The following is a 23,758-nucleotide window of genomic DNA, read 5'->3' as shown; positions in this document are numbered from 1 at the left end:
GACACACTTTGAAATATGAAGTAGAAGATGTATTTTAGCTTTGAAAATTGTGGATGCGAGCCTATTTTTGAATATCCAATTGTGGAGTCCCAAACAAAATGACAAAATGAACAAAAAGAAATCATTTTTCCATAAAAGCAGCAGGTCTAGGTCAACTTGGAGGGTTGGATTCCCACGAGGTTGATGTGTACCAGGGGCACTGTAACAAAGTCAAACAACTTCTCTAAGAAGCTCTCAGGGAGTGATTTTCAAATCCGTGTGCACAATGTTGCTATCCTACTCCTACACATAGAAATTGAAGGGGTTTTGTTGTTTGTTGGGTGAAGGCTTGCCTTGGTCAAGCCCTAGATTGAGGAATCAACCTTGTAAATGACTGAAACAAGATAAATGTTAGGATTCACCTTGCTTAATACCCTTGTCAATAAGGATTTTATTTTCATGTAATATGGTGTAGATCTTCAATTCGGTATAGGAATGTAGAGTATCTCCACAATTTGAAATACATCTACCATAATCCCATCACGATGCCATGGATGTAAGTGGGCATCAATGTAGAAGGTGATGAATGCTTCAATGTAGATCTCCTCCCTTGATGGCCAACAATAAGTTATATCTTGAAGAGGACATGCCCACATAGGATCCTTCAATGCTTAATAAAAATCTCCCTTACTTTGAACACTTGAATTCCTTGAATGTAAAGAATGGCGTGCTTGTCTTCAAAAAGGTATGGATGCTTGAACTTGAGAGATCAATTGGATTGTACATTATGAAAATGAAGCCTCCTTATATATGAGATTTTGGGTGGGAAAATAATATAAGTTGACTTGAGAGCAAGATTAAACTAAATAAAACCTCAAGGCTTTTCGGGATTTAGGCCCTACAAACCCTGGGGTCAAGGTCAACCTGGTCCCATAATAGAGGATAGGATAGCCACAGAAAGCTCAAGCAATTGCCAGAAGGAATAGAGAAAAAAGTGGAAGGAAACAAGGAAATGAGAAAATCGGGTACATGTCCATCCATGGCCCAAGAAAGGCATTATAGGATGGGTGCTACAAGGTCTTTACAGGTAAGTGCATTCATTTTAAGATGGTACAATTAGGACTATGGTTTTCCAAGGGGATAAATTTGTATCTTTGGCTCAATTCTCTTTAACTTGTTGGATTGAATTTTATATTTATTCAGCCCCTCTCTCTCTTCAATATTTCTTGTTTTTTCAAATATCAAATACCCCAACAATTTTTTAAAAATTATACTAGACATAAATTGGGTATATATTCCATGCATGCTATAAGTGAAGGAAATACAAAAATTGTGAAAGTTTGGATTGGGACTCAAATTGGTAAGGTAATGTATCACATTATTCCCAATTAGTAAGATATTGTACAATTTGTCATGTACTCAATTATATATATTCTGATGAAAAAATGAAAATTGGATACCCATTAACCTAAATAGTGAAATTGGAAACCCAATCACTAAAATAATGAAATTGAAAACCCGGTCACAGAAATAATGAAATTGAATCTTAGTCACAGAAATAATGAAATTGGAAACCCTCTAATAGTTAAACTGGAAACTCGTTAGCATTGAAATTTAAACCATTAAGCATTGAAATTGGGTACCTCAAACCCAATAATAACAAATAAAATTAAAGCACTAAAAAATTATAATTAGACAAAGCATTAAACAATTATCTTTGGACCAATAAACTAAATACCAACAACAATGCTTGAAAAGGTCAAAATATCTTATTTGTAGGAATAGGGACATGCCAACGAAGAGCTAGAATGTGGGGTTACAATTACCTTGCTAACTTATAAGTGCTTATGAAGACAATAAATTGTATTCATAGACCCAAACATTCTAAATCAACAGAGAAAGTACCAAACACAACAACATTCCATATTTGAGTTAGAGAATAAAATGAATGGAACAAAAGATGTGAAAGCCCCAAAAGGTCTTTAATGGCCTTAGTGAGAATAAAATCTTCACCAATATCAAAGATGAGCCAAGAGAGTAGTAAACTCCTCCTTGTGGTTGTCACTAAGAATTGACATGTAATTTTTGAATGCCTCATTTTCATTGCATCTGGAATCCATACCTACAAAGAAAAACAAAGAGAAAGATAGAGTGGGTAAATGCAGTGCAATATTATAAAATATGAAACAAGGCAAGACAAATTATATGAGTGATTAAGAAACAATGGGAAGAAAAAAGAACAAAAGACCCTAGATTTACTTGCACAAACGATGGTGTAGATGGTGAAGAAAATAGGACATTCTTGTTGGGTGTGGAAGTTGCAAAGTCCTCATTCGAACACAATCTAATCACAAAAAATTTAAAGATTCCCGAATGAACAAGTATAGAAATGAATGATGGCTCGATACATAAGCAGTCAAACATAGTGCATGGAGTTTTGTTCCAATAATGCATCCCCTAAAGAATTTGTAAGTAGATGTGACACATAGTAAATGTTACACCATGTTGCAATATAAGGTGTCAACAAAAAGTAATGGCGATAAGGTTTGTGGATGGGGTGGTCATGTGATGGAATGCCATGATTCCTGCCTTATCTGATTCGAATGGTATGGGCAATAGATTTGAGGTGTGGGCCCATGCATGTCTTGGTCGATGAATGGAAATGGTAGTTAAGTAGAGACATTAGATAAATGGGGGTGAAAAATATGTGACAAATCATCCAGATAAACTTTAATTTAAGATTGCCTACTCAACAATCAAACTAGCTACAAAATTAGATCTTACATCCACATGACAACCCATAGAGTCATGTGGTGCACACATTATGACTTTAGCTTGTGTCTTTATTACTTTTCACCCACTTTCTCCTTTTCCACTTCTATATCATGAACCTGTGTGAAAATGACAAAAGAGGGACTGATTAAAACCTCGAAATACTCCATGTACCCCATCTCGAGGTTCCCATCAAATAATTGAAGATAATTTCTAAGAATGTCCATACCCTCTTGTCTATAGTGTTCAAACACATCCACATCACTGGATTCATTTCCAAGCATGCTAAGCCATCATGCTCATTTGTTTGTTTGGTGAAATCTGCCCACCACACGTGGGCTTCACTTGACTTGGCGCTGGCATGTTATTCTGCTAGTTACAAGGTAAGTCACATTGTTTAGATAGGGATGACTAATTTAGTAGGGGCAGTTCTTTCTTAATAGCAATCACCATGTTTACCATTTTCTAAGTGGAACCGTAGGAATGAAGGTTGAAATTTTGGGTGGTGAAAACCCTTTTCACATTTTCAGTCGAATGGTCATTGTCAATGCATTTTATTTTATTTTCAAATTGAAAAAAATGCGAGTTACAAATTTGAAGTTAGGACTGTAAGAAAATCAACGAGATACACAAAAAACAGCATATGACATTGCTGTAGCAAAATAAATAGCAATATCAGTACAACATAGAGAAAATGTCATAGCTGGAGCAAAACAAGAAGCAACTCTATGCCAAATTCAATCCCGTAGTAATGCATCTTACATGATTTTGACTCAGGCTCTTCCGAAAAAAAATGACATCTACGTGTTGGGCATTAACAAGCACTTCTGGTTATTCACAGTTGGCCTGATGGCCACAAGTATTTTGTTCACCAAATTGTTAAATTGAGCTCTCATGCCTTTATTTTCTCATGAGTTAAGCCAGCCAATAAATTGTGCAGTCATGTTTATGTTTGCCCGGTTAATTATTGACACTTGCAACAAGTGGAAACCACTCAATGAGAACATTGCAAAGAGTTCCAATACAACCTAACTGTTATGTCCTCAGTTAGCACACCCAAGATTTCACATTCAGCAGTGAAAGCATTTATGTTGGTTACTGTTATTTCTAAGCTATGATAAATATTGGAAAAACATTGGGATTTTGTGGGTGAATCATTGAGTTGAGCCGCAGCACCAGAGGGTCTATTGTTTTTTAATAGATCAACCATCTTTCTCGGAAAATTTGCAGTATAGAGGAAGATTTTTTATAATAAGATTTAAGCTTTGTTCAAATATAATTTTCTCCAATATCACTTTATCAAAATAAAAATAAAAAAATTACTAATACATAGAAATATAATCAACATGACTTATAATTAGATGCATTTAAAATATATTTTTTTATAAAATGAAAGACTTTATTCTTATAATGATCTTAATAAAAATGATTATAAATACATTCTATATATGTTCATGTGTTCCCAACCATATGAATATAGATCATATGTACACAAGCTAAATCACTTTGTTTTGAACTTTTCGCTATGTAAATGCAACTAGGAACAAAATGTTCTTTTTTTTTTGGCATATACACGTCTATATGATCATACCTTGAAAATCAACTATTGTTTTAAATAAAACTATGTCTATGTGGGCTCTTAATCAAAACTTGTGTAATAAATTCTCGTGATTCAAACTTTGGCATCCATATTGATCATGTCTGATGTCTTTTTGGCTTCTAATGTCCCTAATTTTAATAAAGTGGTTTAATAAATTAATTGATTAAATGATCCCATATTTAATGTCCTTTGAGCTCTTTAATTGATCAATTTAATTATAAAATAAAAAGTACTAAATTATAATGTTGATCTCCTTGTAACACTTCACCAAATGTCCTTGAGCTCTTTATAAGGTTGTGTTTGGTATTGTAAGAGTCATCATGGAGTTTACGTTTCTTGTATATTTGCAATTTTGATTGGAATTGAGTTTTTATTGCAGTTTTTGAGGTGCAAGACCCTTGGTTTCTTGTTGCAATTTTTGAGTTGTAAGACCCTTCCTAGAATATAATTGCAATTTTGGTGCTTAGCAACCACCTATCGTAGGAGATAAGCTTCCAATATTTCGCTTGTTAATAATTGTTTAACTTTGTGAAGTCTTCAATTGAAGATTAATTGTGTGTGTGGGTGTGTGGGTGTGTGTGTGTGTGTGAAGTCTTCAATTGAAGATTAATTTTGTGTGTGTGTGTGTGTGTGTGTGTGTGTGTGTGTGTGTTTGTGTGTGTGTGTGTGTGTGTGTGTGTGTGTGTTTGTGTGTGTGTGTGTGTGTGTGTGTGTGTGAAGTCTTCAGTTGAAGACTAATTGTGTGTGTGTGTGTGTGTGAAGTCTTCAGTTGAAGATTAATTGTGTGTGTGTGTGAAGTCTTCAGTTGAAGGTGTGTGTGTGTATGTGTGTGTGATTCTAAAAATATCAAAATAGATTGTTCTTTGCAATTCATTCTACTTGTTAGTCAATGTCCTTTGTTAGAATTAATTCATCAATATAATACATTTGGCATCTATGATCCATATAGTTGACTCATATCAATTATGGAGTGTTGAAGAGTGTTGAAGGGAGTCAGAGGGTGTCATCTATCAAGTGCACAAAGTGTGACATGTTGCATGTAATGTTCTTAGTGTGAAATCATGTAGATTCCAAAGTGTGCCCATGCAATTTGTAGAGAGTGCAGTGTGCAGCATGTGGCATGTGAAGTGTGTCATGCAGTGTGTGCAATTTTGGCATGCGAAGTGCAAGCATGCAAAATGTTGAGTTCAATCATGGGCTGTGCAGTGTGCAAAGTGTGGCATGTAGTGTATGAAGTGTGCCATGCGATGTGAAAGCATGTGAAGTGTCAAGTGTATTCTTGTAGTGGATGTGAGCAGGGCAAAATGTGGTGTTGCGTAGAAGTAGTTGTGATATGATTAAGTGTGCACAGTGTGGTGGAAGTGTTCGTACCATTTTGGTGTGTCATGTATGTTACGAGGGTCAGTTTAAATTCATTCTTAAACTAGTTGAAACTGTGTTTGTCATTTATTGATATCATGTCTGACTTCTAATCAGCTTATAAGAACTTCAGAAATAGGGTCAGCCAAAAAGACACTACAATAACACTACGCATCTTTTTTTATTCAAAACCGAAGATTAAACCATCCAACTTCTCTACTTCAAAATATATAATTATTCCAAACATAGTATCATCAATAAATCTTGATGTAAAGAAATATTTTGTGACTAAATCATTATTTTGATATTTGTACATATTTTTTCTACAATTTTAATTATTTAAGTTATTATTCAAACTCAAATTTTCCAATCTTCTTAGATTATTAAAATTCATTATTCATTTTCCATACTCACCTATTTCAACCTGTACAGATATTCTAATAGAAAATTTGGACATCGAGTTGCCACAACGTCCTCATATTAATAAGAACGAACGAGAGAGAAAAAAAAAACTACCAACAAATTTGATTTCAAATAAGAAAAAAATAACCCAACTTCATAGTTCTTTACAGAACGACCAGAATCTCGGTATAAAAACTGACGGCTCTTAAAGCATAACCTGTCCTGCATGATTCTATTTACAGGAAAGTCAATTGAAATCAGAATGTTAAATTTTTTGGCTACCTTAAACAGTGCGAAATTAAGACACCTTTGTTGGAAAAAATATAAAAATTTCTTAAGTTGTTGTGTTGTTATCCTTGCCATCAAGGTTCAAATCTAATGGAGATGAGGTCCCCCGTTTGTGGCCTCACTGGTTCATAGCTCCAGGTCAAAGCGTTTACCCCTCTTTAAAAAAAAAAAAAAAAACGTAACAAATAAATTATACTGTTATTAAAGCTTGGTAATAAAACCATATTCAAGTCGTGACAAACCTCCCAAAACACCTGAATGCCACAAGGCATGCATGTCACATCTACTAGAAGCATTGAAGAGGAATATGGCTAGGAAATGCATGCTTATTTAACTAACCAACTACAGTCACCATCATTAATAGCGTCCAAGCGATGTCAATGATCAACCAAAGAATTATTTGTCAGATGGCAAGACAAGACAAAAAGCAAGTGGATAAATCATGTTACAACTTTCAATACAAGGAGGTAAGGAGACTGGCAAAGGGCACACAGCCCCTGCTCACAAATAAAAACCTTGTTTGTCAGGGTAAGCATTTCGTGACAGCCCAAATTTCCTTTACTAAAGCAGGTTAAATTCGGTGAGACAATCTCATTTATAACTTTAGGAATGTCTAAATAGCAGACCTTTCCTTAATTTGTTTTCCAAAATTTTTTTAAAATTTATAATTTAGTTTGTTGTTTAGTCGAATATTCCAACTTTGTACTTCTGGAAATCTTCTGTGACAATTTCAAATCACTTTTAATTTTTTACTTTTTGGACCAGCTTACTTGGTGAGTCCACTGCTTGAGGTTTAAGGGAAACATTATCATCAAATAGGATACCACATCAGCATGTTTTTGCCAACATGTCCAAAAAAAAGTCCCCAGAAAAAGTGACCCAACTTATTCACTAAGTAATGCAATAATGTGACATCACATGACAGGTTGATTTTCAAATCTTAAAAATACACTTCATTCAATTGTGTATGTGACTATCATAGACACTAACAACTTTGAATCACACTATCGAAACAACCTTGTCCAAGATATTGAGCATTAAACCACATTAAGCCAAACAGTAAACAAATAAGTCAAACCAATAATCCAATGCCAATAGCCAAGCACTTCACAAAAGATAAATGCAAATTTTGGGAAAATTTCCATTGACGAGAATTATCAATAAGCTAAATTTTACTGCAGCTGGCCCATCTAGCCAATAAAGCATTTGGTAAGATACCATTTGATCTAAGCCAGGTTATTCTTGAAATATAAAAGCAAAAAATTCCCATCTGGAGCTATCTTTTCAATTTCTGATCCATAATTTGTTTATGCAATAATTGTCACACTGCATAAACAATTACCCAAAGGCCTAATATCATTTGTTTGCCACTCTGACCCTGGCACCGCGTGTGGATCATATGCAAGTGTTTTATAATAGGGATCATTTTTAATGGAAAAGAGCAACAGACTACCCCCCAGAATGCCGAAACAAAAGTTTACACTCATGCTTCCCACAAGTGGCACAGGAATCCTTTCCCATGAGTTGTCTGCGGCATTGAAAATTGCCAGTTTCCTATCATTTTTCCACTCTATACAAAAGAGTCGCTTGTCAAAAACAGCATTGGCAACAACCATAGCGCATCCATTTTTCATTTCATCCCATCTATGATTTTCAGGGTTATAGATATCAACGCACTTAGAGTATCCTATCATTAAGCTCGATCTGCCACCCATGACATATAACTTTCCTTCAAGGCTACAAGCAAAGCAACCCCATCTGGGACGCCTTAAACTCTCAGTCAACGTCCATTGGTTTTCTTCTGGATCAAACACTTCAACAGTAGAGAGAGTTTCACCTCCCACTCCGTGTCCACCAACAACATAAACCAGGCCATCAACCTCAGCACAACCAAAGTCATAGCGAGCAACATTCATGCTTGGAAGCTTACTCCACCTGCACTAACCAACATGGAAATGTCTCCATAAATATTTCATAAAACAAACCAGGGATTGAAAACAAGTAGCTAAACATCAATCACAAAAAAATTAAAGAAATTATGATATTGCATCTTGATTTAACTGTGTAGTTTTTTGAGTCAAACTCATTGACTTATGTTTCATGAGTAGTGATTCACATGCTAATCCATCTCTCATGAGAATAAATGGAACACTTAGCACTCATTGGATCTAGGTGATGCTCACAAAGGTGAAGCACCAGGACTTCCCAGGAGGTCACCCATCCCAATACTACTCCAGCTCAAGTGCGCTTAACTATGGAGTTTCCTCCATGATTAAACCCACTATGCTTGAAACCCCATTGAGGAAACTCCATAGTTAAGAGCGCTTGAGCTGGATTAGTGCCGGGATGGATGACCTACCAGGAAGTCCCGGTGCTTCACCTCTGTGAGCATCACCTAGATCCAATAAGTACTAAGTGTTCCAATTATTCTCGTAAGAGATGGATTAGTGTATGAATCACTACTCATGAAACATGGGTCACTAAGATTACACAATTAAATCCTAATAGCGATATCACAATTTGACTTGCTGTGGAGAATATCTCCTACTTATCAAAGAAATTGTTGTGTATCCGATATAAATAACAAATTGAAGGAATAGCATACATGTTTAATGCACAATCATATCTGTAAACATCTGCCGAAGGAGTTGCCATGCCATCATCATCTTCAAACAAGCCAGCCATAACAAGAAGTTTCCCATCCATCACAACAATACCAAACCCTGTCTTGGCAGGACCAGGCATAGGTGGAAGAGGCTGCCATTTTGCCTTGACAGAATTAAAAACTTGCCAGTAGATTCTTCCAGCTTCTTCATCCTTTGTCAGTACATAAAGCCACTCTTCTAGAGTACCTGCCAGTTTTCTAGATGCGTGGAATTCTTTGCTCTGAATGAATTTCCTCCATCTCTTACAAACAGATCCCAGGGACTGAAAATCACTACGCGGAACAAGTGCAAGACAATGCTTAGCAACATCATCAGGAAGCCCTGGTAAAAGGGAAGGTTCGGCTTCAAAAACACATTCAGCATTTGTTGATAAAAGTTCATGCTGAATGTGGAAATTGATGGAGATCTCTGGGTCAGACATTATAGTGTGTTTCTCCAACACCTTACAGATTGTAGTCATTTGCACGCTTTCTGAAATGTCACTTCTCACAGGGAGACCATTTTTCTAAAGGTGGTCCATTTAATTATAATTCATGTAATAAGATGATGGTTTCACGCGTGCAACAAAGAATCAACTGGGTTAATATGTTAATACAGGTCATCGATGCATCATGATACAAGGCTAGGGATTTTCATTTGAACTGTCACCTAACTAAGCATCAGCTGCCCCTCTTATAAGTAATAAAAATATATATGAATGCTATAATCCACTATAAGCTGCTTCATAAGCAGTGGAGATGCAAGTTGCAATTTTACAGGACCAAGGTTTACAGGATGCTAAAAAATAAGCAGATCCCCTTTGTATCTCTAAAGAACTTTTTATCTCAAAGAGAAGTAGAGTCAATACTATTCCATAAGTAAACCTGAAGCATATCCTTGTGAATATAGAGTTATTTGACTCGATTTCACAATACCATGAAAGATTGATTGGGGCAAACATGTCCTTACCTGCAAAAGTATTATAGCAACTGCTTCTCAATCTCATAAAAAGAAACAAAGACTCTAGAATATCCAGTAATCTTTTGAACATGCGTAAAGCAGCCAAAAAAACAGAGTAATGGCATCTGAGATAAGAAAATCACCGTTTGTAGCCATGGAAATTTTTTCAAGCTTAGCCTCCCTTGCCAGCCATGTTAAAAATACAATCAATATGACTGCAGCCAAAACAGGGAAAAAAATCAAAACCGTCGTACATAGTAGAATTAATGTATGTTTGAATCAATAGTCTTAGCAAAACAAGATTTCCCGTTCGACCCAATTATAAAACTATCAAATAACGATCAGACTTTGGTGTCAATGTACAAGCAATGAAAGTAATGAACCGAGACAATCACAGCTGTCAGGAAACAAAGATCTGCACTACATCACAAATTACTGACACGTAAAGAGTTTTTAGTAATTAACAGTAGGGGAAGACCAGTAGCCGCCCAGGCTAACTTTGAGCACCTAGATCTCCTAAACCTTATCGAACAACACCAATTTTATTAGTGTACCACCGTAGGTGACTAGAGCTTAAAGCCTATCCTCGCCACAATATAATTAAACACATCTCAAAAAGTGAACGCTGCAGTGGGCTTGCAATAAGGTGCTATCGAATAAGGGCTAATGATGGGCTTTCTTGATTTTGACACAGATTACCGCAACAGCCATCTGAATTCAGATTTTCGTTGCCAAAAGGGGCAAAATAATGGGTTTACCTGCTTCCCCATATAAAATTTAGACCCTGATGTAAGACATACCATTCCATCTACTGTTGATGTATAATGCATTCAACATCCTAAGATAAATTCAAGCATTTTGATATGCAATGGCAATTCAAAATCAACTATTCAAAGGATTTCCAAGCCAAATGAAATCCTTCAATATGTAGAAATACCAGAAGCTGAAGCTATACTAAACCAAATAGGGGTTGGGGTCCTCTGCTCTGGTGCCTTGATTCAAATCTGGAAAACTCAAATGGCACTGAGAAATGACCGAGCAACGGAGTTGCACTGATGTCTTACCCCCAATTTAAATGGGCAGGCTATCCAGTAAATCACAGAATCATAGACTGGCATTGTATCAGCGATAATGGCTGGTCACCGCTACCATAGCCACATTTTGCTAATTTATTCTTGCATTCTCTCATTCTGATATGGATCACACTCTGTGATTCGAAGCGTTGATGCTAAAAAATTCATAGAATCAAATCCAGAAACAACAAATCTCTTCCCAATTGAATTGCGGAAATCTCATAATGTAAAATAAAAGCTTGTTCAAGTCCATCCACAACACTACAACAAATATGCAAATCCTAGTAACTTTTCTACTCCTGGATCTCTCACGAGAATGCCTACAGTTCATTAAACACCCGAACAAAACTACAGCGACGAGCCTAAATCTCATGATCTCATTAATTTGAAAAATGGACAGATGCCAGAAAAGATGTATATGTGTACAGCTATCTTCAAACTAATTCCAAATATAGGAAATCTAAGGCTCCGTAGCATGTTTCTGGCAGTAGGCACTAAAAACATGCATCTCTCTTCCCACACTGTAATAATGTAAATGAAACGAATTAAAAAAAAAAACATGTAAATCATGGATTACAGTTATATGTCATTGATTGATGCGCCGGGATATCACAGATCACATACCTGTGAACGCCTTGCAGTGAATATGCCTCTCACCAAACCATCTCCCCTGTAAATAAGAAGCAAATCCGGCGAGCACCCACAACAAAAAATGACCTCGCCAAGAACACCCACACCTGAAAAAGACCTCAACAACAACACCCACGATCCAATCTTAGCATAACATATCAACGAAAATGCAAAAGGCTAAGCATTACACAGATACAGGGCAATGCACAGAGTGCTCGAGGGAAGAAAACAACATCAAATGAGCCCGCATATATAGCAAATAGAATTTGGATTTGAGGATGATTAAAGAGGATTAGGGAAAGGATTTTATCTTGTTTATTTGGAAAAAAAAAAAAAAAAGGCACCGGTGCTTTGATGAAGCTGATGTCAGACGGATAAGAGATCAGTGGCCATTTTCAATCAAAGCTGGCATCTCTGCTAATCCTAACAGTAATTATTAATAAAAGCCGCTCAATTTCCCATTTTGTATTTAAACATTCCACTGGTAAATGTTCAACTGAAACGCGTCAATTAGTTCTGTGCAAGTCTACCCTATTGCTGGATGTTAACTAACAGTTAATTAAAATTCTAAAAACACATTTCTTCCACCATACCCACCAACATATGGTTACTCAGATCACTTACCCATTGGTTTGCCTTTGAAACGGTCTAAGATGTTTATCTTCACATGCCTAATCTCTTTGATCAGACTGAATATTCAATACAGGGGGGATGTTCTTAATAGTTGTTTTCGAGTATGTTTGGGCATATAATATACTAGACTTGGGGACAGCAACAGCCCATGGTTTTATTTTATTGCCATGATTCCAAGCCAATTGTGGAAGATTGTAGTGGAAGGCATAATATTGCTATTTAGTGAGAGGTGAAGTTTGTGGTGGGGAAGGGATAGGCTGTCCACAGAATCCAATTTGGGAGGTGGGTTAGGTTAACACTTGTCAGTCTAGATTGGAAGGTCACAGGTCACATTCCACCTTTAGTTTAGTATTACCTTTAGGTGTTTTGAAATTAGTTAGTTTAGTATTACCTTTAGGTGTTTTGAAATTAGTTAGTTTAGTATTACCTCTAGGTGTTTTGAAATTAGTTTGGAATGGATGTGTATATGTAAGAGCTTAAAAAGGCTATAAGCTTTTTTTTGGGGGGGTGAACATGCAAGTAAGTTGATTAAAAGAGGTTAGTCCATTCTTGGTGTATTAGTATATGCATTTTTATAAAAAAATTATGTTTATAGGAATATGTTTTGAGCTATAGTATTTGTGGACATTTAACTTTTAATTGTCACATGTCTTGATGAGATCTTAATTCATAAGTTTCTTTACCCTTTTAAGAGCCATCCATTTTTCTTCAACGGAGAGAGAAATAGGTGAACATTTGTTATAAGTATCAAATTTCTATCTATTAAAGGGTTGAGAATATTAATTTTCTAATGGAAATTTTGGAAGGAGCTTAATTTTTTTCAGCTAATGATCATGCTTTACAACACCACCAGAGCAAAACGTAGACTTGTTAGGACTGAATATAATCTACTCCAATGTGTTGGAGATTTTAAGAGAGAATATAGTCTTCTTGACTCGTTTATTTCTATAACAACAATATTTTGTTGATGAGGTTGTTGTTTTGTACAACACTTTTCTAATTATGTGGATTATATTTTATGTAATTTTTAATTTAATTGCATTTTTTTCTAGTAAAAAAAAATTTCAGAAAAAGGATATTGTTTTTAGATCAAGGTCATATATAGCTATGGCGTTGCAAAGGGATTTAGTACCCCAAATCTTGAGCTTGCAATTGTACTTATGGTCATTAATGTGTATAAATTTTGAGAATAACTTAGTTCATATTTCATCATTATACTTCAAATACATCTAATTTATAATGATTCCAAGCTATGGTTGAAAAGTTGTTATCAAAGTAGCAGAGAACTAAATTTGTTAGTGTTGAGATCACCCAATGGTTCAAGGTCACATTCATTAGATTCAAGGTGTACCTACAACATTGATCCAAGTCTTTATATATAGTTTTAGATCTCACAATGCATGTTCACCTCATGGACATATTAGTATATTTTACATCTTATCCTTCTTAGGGCTCCCCCTCTTTCTTACACCAAAAATGAAATATGTAAACATTTATTATAAGTTCTGAATTCTGTCTATTAAAGGTTGAGGATATTATTTTCTAGATGAGGTCATATATAAATATGAAGTTACAAAGGGGTTTAGTGTCGTAAATTCTAAGCTCAATGTTGTACTTGTGGTCATTAACACATAAAATTTGAGAATAACTTAGTTCATAATTCATCTTTTTGCTTCCTATACATCTACTTTAAAATTATTCAAGTATGGTTCAAAATTTATAATAAAAGTAGTGGATGACTAAATTTGTTTGGGTTGAGAGTACCCAAAAGATTTAAGATCAAATTCATTAGATTTAAGGAGCACCTACAACCTTAATACAAGTCTTTATATATAATTTTAGACTCATAATGTGTATGCACCTCATGGACAAGTTAGTATTTTTACATCTTAATTTAGAAGTTTCATTACCCTTGAAAGTTAATGTGAATCTGACAAGGAAAGATCTATGTATTGATGTGTATGTGATTATTTTCAACTAGTAGCGGGTAAAAAATACTTCCAATGTTGTTGTTGATGACATTCCTTTTAGTGGTGGATTCCCTTTCGATTATTAGCATTTAGGTAGAGAACCATTTTTATTTAGTATTGTTCCTTCTTACTTTTGGGCAATGAGCCCTATCAAAAATGAGTTTTACATGCAATGAGAAAAAATATAGTGAGCCTTTGTAGAATAACCTTAACTAGTGTTCAAGAATTATTTTCTTTGTGGTTTTTTCCATCTTGGGTTTCCTCATAAATTATAGTGTTTATGGTGTGTGTTGTTTATATGCTTTTATGTATCTATTTTAATTTTTTGGTTGACATAAATTTTCTCTAGATTAAATAAGGTTAAGAGAATTGTTTTATAAAAATTGGCTTACCATTCCTCTCAATTATTCAACATGTTCAACAATCGGTATCAATTTTTTGGTTCCTTGAAGAAGATCTTAACTGCTTGAGGTGGACTAGATGGCTCATAAATTGATAATTTATATGTACGATGGATCTGATTATAGTTTCCATAAACTAAAAATGAGAGCATAATTTAAATAAGTTGCATTACTTAGAAATTTGTTTAGGCAAACTTTGTTTCACCAATGAATTACCCTACTTCTAAGAATGATACTTCATCTTATGAGAAGAATGAAAAAAGAAAGATATGCAATTTTAGTATTTTATTAAAGAATTTGTTAACAAAAGTTATTTCTTTGAATACTTCTTATGAAGTTTGTGAAAAATTGAAAGAGAACCATGAAGGAAATGGTTGAGTCAAGTTATCAAAGAAGTTAATAGCTAAGTGCCAACATGAAGTCAAAAATCAAGTGACACTCTAACAAATGAAGATATTGTGGGGAAGATTTAAGTGAATTTACCAAAGAGTTACAATGGTCCAACGTCAGACTATTAAGGAAGTTTAGATTTGAAGAAGTTTACTAAATAATATGTGATTGGTGTGTTAACTACACTTTTTAGAAAAGAAATGAATGAATATGAAGCAATCTCTAAAGCCACAAATAAAGAAGATGATCCAAATGATGATAGTGCAGATGAATTGGAAGCAAAATTTACTAGGAAGCCAAATAAAGGTATCAAAAATACAAAGGTGTGTTAGTTTTTAAATGTTTCAGATGTGGAAAGATTATTCATTTAGCAACTAGTTGTTGGAAAAAATAACAAGACAAAAGTTAAATAATTTTAATAAGAAAGCTTATTTGTTGGAAGCATGAATGTTGATGATACTTCCATGGGGAGTATTGTAGAAACATGTTCAAATCATTATCATGATGATATGTTACATTCATGATTGTGTTTTTCATTGATGTCAACATAGCAATTTTCTATGGTATCTAACAGAAGAATAGCAGAAAGATCAAGTTGGTATAGATAGATCGTTGAGTGCTTTTACTAAGAGAGGTTAAATGGAGATACTACTAACTGTCTAGTATATTTAGCTAACCTTAGAAGCACAAGATGTTATGTCTAGAATAAGTTATGTAAGTTTTAGTGAAGACTATTCTGAGATAGAGTTTATAGAGACATGTTATGGTAAACTTGTTATATCTCTTAGCAAAGTTGTTATCTTGAGAAGCCAAAGCTAATGATGTGAAGAAGACATTCTGGAGATGACGTAGCTAAGCTCACTCATGATAATATTGCATGTACGAAAATTTATTCAAGTTACAAGGCAAAAAAATAATATTATTGCTATGTAACATGTTCTTAATGAGGTCCTATAATAATCAATTAAGAACGTTTTATGGATTTGGTATTAAGGAAGGACATTTTCCTTTATCATGATGATATGTGAATAAGATGAGATGAGATGTACGAATGATTGCAAGGAGCGGAATGCAAAGATAAGTAGAGCAGAGCGAATGTGAAGGAAACTTCATTGCCAAAGTTTTGTTACATGATCCAAACTTCGACACTTGGATTTGAGGTTCGTGACCTAGTCTACAAGTTTAGATAGTGATTGGTCCAATTGACATGATAGAGGAAAGAAGTTAAAGTACATAACATACAATTATTCTGTAATGAATAGTTGAGAGATCAGTTGGATAGTGAGTTTGGTGATCTGGTCTCATAAGCTATTTGGATAGTGGGTCCTTCTGTCTTCTACAACACCTAATAGGGTTGGCACAACTCCTAACAGGGTTGGAATCTTCTAACAAGGATTCAAAGTCTCCTAACAGGGACTCATATGTACTAAATGTTATAATAGACTCCTAAAAGGGTCCATCCTCTAACAAGGGATATTTATATTAGTACATCATCTTGTGGGCAACATTCCCATCAGGTTTTTCCCTCTGATCAAGGTTTTCCCTAGTTAACGTATATGGTGTAATTGTGTATGTGCATCTTTGTATGGTTGTTGTTTACTTTGGTTGAATGGTTAAGATTATTTAAGGTGGATAAATGTTTTAATTATTGGATAACTAATTCACACCCCCCCCCCCCCCCCCCCCCAAATCTCAATTATCTTGGTGGACTATTATTTCTTGTAACGCCCCGCCAAGGGATCCAAAAGAATTAACCTAAAGTTTCACTAAGTTTGCTAAACATTTTTCTTTTTCTTTTTTAAAGTACGAATGAATAGCATACACATCAAACACATAGTAGCGGAAGCAATAACATGTAATCATCGACAACCATACATTGCAAGTTACAATTCTTAAAGATCCCAAGACGTTGAGTCACGTTTAAATTTAATTAAATTCTAAGTCTAACAACTAATACATACATAATAAAGAATAATCAGAAACTCCAATGTCCATAATATACATTTGTTCCGAATGCTCCTTGGCAAATTAATTCAGAATGCTCCATCATCCACTGTACATGTCATAGGGTATGAAAGGTTTAAAAGAATATACATATGTAAAGATCAAGATACAACATCCTCAAATCCATGATACAAGGTACAGTAAAAATATATGAAACTATTCACCATACATGATACATCCATACATCCATAATGATAAAACATCTATCATAAAATCTAACCATCCATCATAATAATCCAAGAACATAGTGAAGGTAAAAGCCAATCACGAAATCTCCAGCCACGGTGACCACGGAATGGATCTCAATGGTAAGAGTAAAAGCACTACCACCCGACCACGTGGAACCTAAATGGTCCACTCCCACCGCGCTGAGGAGATAGTCTCAAGTCCCAAACAAGGTATCAAAACACAAAACACAAGTACTCTCTAAGTCTGGGAAATCCTAAAAGTATACTAACTCAAGGGTTCCAACATAGATAGACATCTAGACCCAGAGGCACCACAAAGACACGTAGAAAACCTAATATGCAAGCGGGAAAGTGTCATCGCAAAAGTCACGTAGAAGTTACCCGAGCAATCCCTTAGGAATCCCGGGTCCCTACTGATCCCTGCGGCCATTAGTATCCTCTTGTACTGACGAGGCATACTATGGAATGCAAGGTCGTAACCAAGCGTTCTCTCTACCCCATCCTAGTCTGTACTAGCACTCAAGGCATGGGAGAGAACATACAATTATCTTATTAGGTTCATTTTCCCTTATTTAGTGTAAATGTTTTCACTTATTAAAACAACTTACAATGGGTTACTCCAGGCAGCCTCTTAGGGCCCCGATCCCCATTGCAAGCCACTTCTCGACTCTACACATAGATAACCTACCCTAGGCTCATGAAATCAAAAATCAAGAATCATAATAAAATCACCTCAGTCCTATACAAGCAACTGAAAAACATCATAAAAGATAAGCCACAAAATTACATCAGTTCTTCATGAGCAACAGATAAGCATCCAATAATAATCATATGATCACGACAGTTCTCTATCAGCAACTGAAGGCATCAATGATAAATCACAAAATCCAATGGTTCTCCAATGAGCAACCAGAAAGTATCCCAATAGTAAATTACAATACTGATCGAAGACTCCAAAATGGTCAAGTCAAAACATGACATCATCAAGAACATAACAAACACTTCAGTCCTCTCAAGCGACCGAAAAGCAAACCAAGTATAACTGATCGAGACTCAAAAATGGTTAAGTCAAGTATCTCAAATACATACACCTCAGCTTCACACAAGGAAATTGGAAAGCAATAACAAACAGTAAATACATCCATCATAGAGCATACTATCACATTACCTTGGTTGGTTTGAAAAGATCGAGAACAAGTCATCATAACATCACATTCACAACCTCGAGCCTCTGGGGACAACCTAAGCTGGTCAACGCTAAACCAACCCCATAACACTCAAACATAAACAATATATAGAAAACATCATAGTCTCACAATTGGTTTTGATTTGAAATATACAATTGAGTTAAACAATAAGGTTTCAGTTATCAGTGTTTATTTTCAAATAAAAAGTTTTATAGTTCAATTTGATTGATAATATACTATTGAGTAAATGTGAGGTTTCCATTTCTAGTTGAACGTATGTTTTAAACAGATAGAACCCATAGTTCACCTTTACAAATTAACCCGTTCCTAACTCCAAATGAAACACCTAATTACCCTTAATTGATCTTAAGTCAAAGTCCTAAAACAATCTAAGGTAATAATTAAATTATTAATAATCCTTGTTGATTATAATAATCTGAGCTTCCATTAAAATCGATGTTATAATATTAAACTTGCTTACACAAATATTCGATTTAATTAATCTTAATTAAGTCAAACTATAACTAAGATTAATTAATGATACATAAGAAATCATATTATATTTATTAATAATTTATTTATTTATAAAATTATTAATAAATAATAATAAAATTTCAATATAATTTAAAATTTAATAATTTTAAATTATCTAATAACAATATTAAATAAAGTAATTCTATTTAAAACGTTTTTTTTTTTTTTTTTTTTTTTTTTAAAAACGATTTATAAAATTTTTAAATTGTAATATTAAAAAAAAAAAAAAAATAAAACACTGGCATTTTTAAAGGCCCGCCGGCCTGCCGTCCACCTGCGGCCGCAGGTGTTACTGCTGCTGCGCAGCAGTACTACCTGTTGCGACAGTCGTGGGGGAGCGTGTGGGGCGTGGGAAGTGGTGGCCCCGCCCCACCCAAAATATTTAATTAATAATTTTTTTAAAAATTTTTTTATTTTTTTATTTTTATTTTTTTTATTTTATAAATGTATAAAATTAAGTTTATTTTAAATTAGATTTATTTAACAATATATATAAAATAATTAATGTTTATTAAAAGACAACCCTTCTCATTTAAGTTCAATAATATATGTTTTATTATCACATATATTTTATAATTAATTAATTCTAAATTTTTAATTTTTTTTTTTTTATAAACATTCACAAATATAATCTGATAGAGAAATATTAACCATTCGAATTTTCAACTACAATTTTCATTTCCAAAGATTCAAACTCCTGCCAAATTTAAATTCTTTAAGTCTATTAATTAAACACAGATCCCAATTTGATCCCAATTTCCCTTTTTACCTACGAACGAGGTTTTCTAAAATGGTTCTCCAATCTAGATTTACAGATGAAATCGAATAGCAAAAAGGTCCATAATGAAGAATTGACACATTCATACAATGAAATTTGAGAAGACAAGTTCTTACAATCACGAAGTAGACAGAAATATCAAATTGCATAATTCAAGCAATGATCAAAACACAAGACCCTACCTGAATCTGATGCTAACACACAAACACCCAAGAATTGTGAGAAGATTTGCCTCCCAAAATTCGCGTCCAAATTCATCTCTAAAAATGTTGTCTCCAATTCCCCCTTTTCAAGAATGAACCCCCAATGTTTGTGATAAGCAAATTTTCTCCTCAAACTAGGGCACTTAATTGTGCGTTCACCCGAGAAGACTCTTTGCACAACTGAGTTAACTCCAATTAACCTTTCTTATCTTTTATTTTATTTTGCATTCATCTTTCATGCGCATTAAGTTGATTTATTAAATAACTTTATTTAATATTCTACTTGACTTCTATTTTAGATTAATTTATTACTTTAACTCATGTGCACTTCATGAAATTAAAATAACATTATTAATTTCTATTATTTAATCTTTTAATTTAATTCTCATATTTAAACTCATGCTTAGATCATGCGATCTAGAATTCTTAATAATTTAATATCTTTCAACTTTTAATTTATTTTAGAACTTAATTGATAACATATTTAATTAATTTAATTAACAATAATATTTAGCATTTATTTAAAAATGAACTCTAAATATATTATTATTAAATTAAATAAATATTATCCTGTTCTAAATTTATCTTTGAACTTTAATCTCCAAATTTAGTTCTTTTATTTAATTAATTTCTCAATTAATTAAATATTAAAGTTATCAAAATAATTCTCTATTAAATTAAATCATTAATTAATCTTTTTAATAAATTTCTTTTATTTTAAACTTATGCACGCATCATGCAATGTAGAATCTTTTTAATAATTTAATATCTTTTCCACTTCTTAATTCATTTTAGAAACTTAGTTAATAAAATATTTATTAATTCAATTAATAATAATATTTAGCATTTATTTAAAAATGAACTCTAAATATATTATTATTAAATTAAATAAATATTATAATGTTCTAAATTATCCTTAAACTTTTATCTCCAAATCTAATTCTTTTTATTTAATTAATTTCTCAATTAATTAAATATAATTAAATATTAAAATATCATAATAATTTTCTATTAAATTAAATCATTAATTAATCCTTTTAATTAAACTTAATTAATAGAAAATACATCAAGGACTCATAAAGCAACATATAAAAAACCCATCATAGAAGAACCATACTAAATCAAACAAAAAGGGTTATAATCACGAAATAACATCATTTGATGCATTCAGAGGGTACTTAACTCAGATACTTGTCCTAATTATCAATTAGGACAATTGGCTAAAGGGTTTAGGATTTGGACTTAAGAGTTTATCTCCCCTCTCTTACCATTGAGATAATGCGATAGGGTACGCTCATCCTGGCAATTCAGGGAAGACGATACCCGGTACCTGCAACCTGCATAAAATTCACGCATGTACGGACACAATATTCTAAGCTAAACAGACAATGGCAGGAAGTGGTGTATCGTGTAGATCCCGACTAGCAGGTGACTACGACTCCCTTCCTTAACCACATCAGAAACACCATACATAAAGAAAACAAACACGCACACCATACACATGCAGTATGGGGTAAGTATCCATAAGAAAGCACGTGGGATAATAAACCATCTAACTAATCATCATCGATAATTGAAAATATTGAATAATCATCATACATGCATGAAATATAGAGTACCAAGTAATCTCATCATATAATAAACTGAGTGTACAACAACATCTGAATAAAATTGGGTACCTCAAACCCATACAGGGCCATAAAGGGTGACATCTAAATAGACATGTGATAAGTGGTATTGTAGCAATACTCACAAAGATAAATCCACTTTACCTATGCCCTCTGTTGCCCTGCTATATAATTTCTGAGATATCCCTCCACCCATTTGTTTACTATCTCTGTTTGACCATCTGTCTGAGGGTGGTAGCTAGTACTCAGAGTGAGCTCTGTCGCACACAACCTGAATAGCTCCTGCCAAAAGTGACTCATAAACCTACTGTCTCTGTCACTTACAATGCTCCGAGGTAAGGCATGTAATCTGAATATCTCTTTGAAGAACAACTTTGCCACCTGTGTAGCAGTGATCAGAAAGAAGTGTGCAAACTTCGTAAGGCGATCCACAACCACATATATGCAGTCTCTGCCTTGGGCTCTAGGAAGTCCTGTGATGAAGTCCATAGACAAACACTCCCACTTCCTATCAGGAATCGGAAGTGGCTGAAGTAAACCGGCTGGATAGGAGTGTTCTTGCTTATTCTGCTAGCAAGTGGGACACTCCCTAACATATTGAAGTACCTCTGCTTTGAGCCCTTTCCATGTGAATCGCTCTCTAATCTGTCGGTATGTCTTGTAGAAACCAGGATGTCCTGCTATAGGTGAATCATGAAAAGATTTCAAAACCACCCTCCTCACTACTGATCCTGGGACCAAAAAAATTCGTCCTTTGTAAATGATGAACTCATTCACAAGGGTGTATCTACTGTCCTGAATAGTCCCATCTATGAATCCAGCTGCCCAAGTGTCCTTTGCATACTCTGCAAGGATCAAGTGTCTCCAATCCTCCGATATGTCTGTCAGTAAGCTCAAATGGGGCCTACGTGATAAGGCATCAGCAACTACATTCTGTGTCCCCTTAAAATATGTAATGTCAAAGTCATAGGACTGTAACTTGCTCACCCACTTTTGCTGCCTATCATTGAGATCTCGCTGCCCCAAAAAGTGTCTTAGGCTATTATGGTCGGTTTTGATACAAAATTTGCTACCTACCAAATATTGCCTAAATTTGGCCAAAGCATGCATAATGGCTAACATCTCCTTATCATATATGCTGAAGCTCCGCTCTGTCCCTCCCAATTTCCTGCTCTCATAAGCAATAGGGGTGCTTCTCCTGCATAAGCACTGCTCCAATGCCCTCTCCAGAAGCATCACAATGTAGCTCAAAAGGTTTGCTGAAATCTGGTAATGCTAACACTAGACAAGAAGTCATCAACCCCTTAAATTTCTCAAAACACTCCTGTGCTTCAAGAGTCCACAAGAAAGCTCCCTTTCTCATCAAATCTGTCAAGGGTGCCGCATGCCTGGAATATCCATCCACAAACCTTCTGTAGAAACCACATAGTCCTAGAAAGCCCCTCAATTGTGTAAGGTTCACCGGTGAAGGCCACTCCACAATGGCATGAATCTTTTCAGGATCCATGCACACGCCCTCTGCACTAATGATGTGACCCAAGTACAACAACTTTGTCATGCCCAAATCACACTTCGACTCCTTTGCATACAAGGATTCTCTGTCCAATATACCCAACACTATGTCCAGGTGAACCAAGTGCTCCTCCCAAGATCTACTATATACCAAGATATCATCGAAGAAGACAAGTACAAATATCCTCAACTGAGGATGGAAAACCCTATTCATTGTTGCCTGAAAAGTAGCAGGTGTGTTAGTTAGCCCAAATGGCATAACTACAAACTCAAACTGGCCACAATGACATCTAAAGGCTGTCTTCTCGATATCCTGCTCTCTAACTCTGATCTGGTGATAACCTGATCTCAAATCTATCTTTGACAAGAAGCAAGCTCCATGAAGCTCATCTATCAACTCATCGATCCTAGGAATGGGGTATCTGTTTTTAATTGTCTTCCTATTAAGCACTCTGTAATCAATGCACATCCTCAATGTCCCATCCTTCTTCTTTACTAACACCACTGAAGAAGCAAAAGGAGACTCACTTGGTCTAATGTGGCCCATAGCAAGTAACTCCTTTATGGTTTTCTCAATTTCATTCTTCAACCTCTTCGGATGCCTGTAAGGTGTAATCATGAT

At 34.6% G+C, this 23,758-nt stretch overlaps 1 protein-coding gene across 3 annotated transcripts; it reads right to left on the bottom strand.

The window, feature by feature from the left end:
* Window positions 1-7,517: 7,517 nt before the first annotated feature.
* Window positions 7,518-12,521, bottom strand: LOC149532684 (F-box/kelch-repeat protein At1g67480-like). 3 transcript variants are annotated; one of them, XM_089803906.1, is made up of 5 exons: window positions 12,333-12,521; window positions 11,703-11,815; window positions 10,149-10,220; window positions 9,006-10,014; window positions 7,518-8,335 (listed from the first exon to the last, which is right to left on the bottom strand). In XM_089803906.1, the coding sequence occupies exons 4-5, from the start codon at window positions 9,524-9,526 to the stop codon at window positions 7,708-7,710; spliced, it is 1,149 nt and encodes a 382-aa protein (XP_089660032.1). In that variant the 5' UTR covers window positions 9,527-10,014; window positions 10,149-10,220; window positions 11,703-11,815; window positions 12,333-12,521; the 3' UTR covers window positions 7,518-7,707. The 3 variants fall into 3 exon arrangements, with proteins under 3 accessions (XP_089660032.1, XP_089660034.1, XP_089660033.1); XM_089803908.1 differs by lacking the exon at window positions 12,333-12,521 and adding an exon at window positions 12,053-12,284; XM_089803907.1 differs by lacking the exon at window positions 12,333-12,521 and having other exon boundaries at window positions 11,703-11,839.
* Between the last annotated feature and the right edge of the window lie 11,237 nt (window positions 12,522-23,758).

Source organism: Cupressus sempervirens, chromosome 10 (assembly GCF_028749045.1).
Source record: "Cupressus sempervirens isolate cs-2001-9-10 chromosome 10, ASM2874904v1, whole genome shotgun sequence".
In the NCBI taxonomy this organism is placed as follows: domain Eukaryota; kingdom Viridiplantae; phylum Streptophyta; class Pinopsida; order Cupressales; family Cupressaceae; genus Cupressus; species Cupressus sempervirens.
This window is presented reverse-complemented; position numbering and strand designations above follow the sequence as displayed.

Coding starts and splice junctions, on each gene's coding strand:
- LOC149532684 (XM_089803906.1), bottom strand. CDS start 9,526: ATGACTACAATCTGTAAGGTGTTGGAGAAACACACTATAATGTCTGAC. Junction 8,336..9,005: donor TATGATTGTGCATTAAACAT/GTATGCTATTCC, acceptor TGGTTAGTGCAG/GTGGAGTAAGCTTCCAAGCA.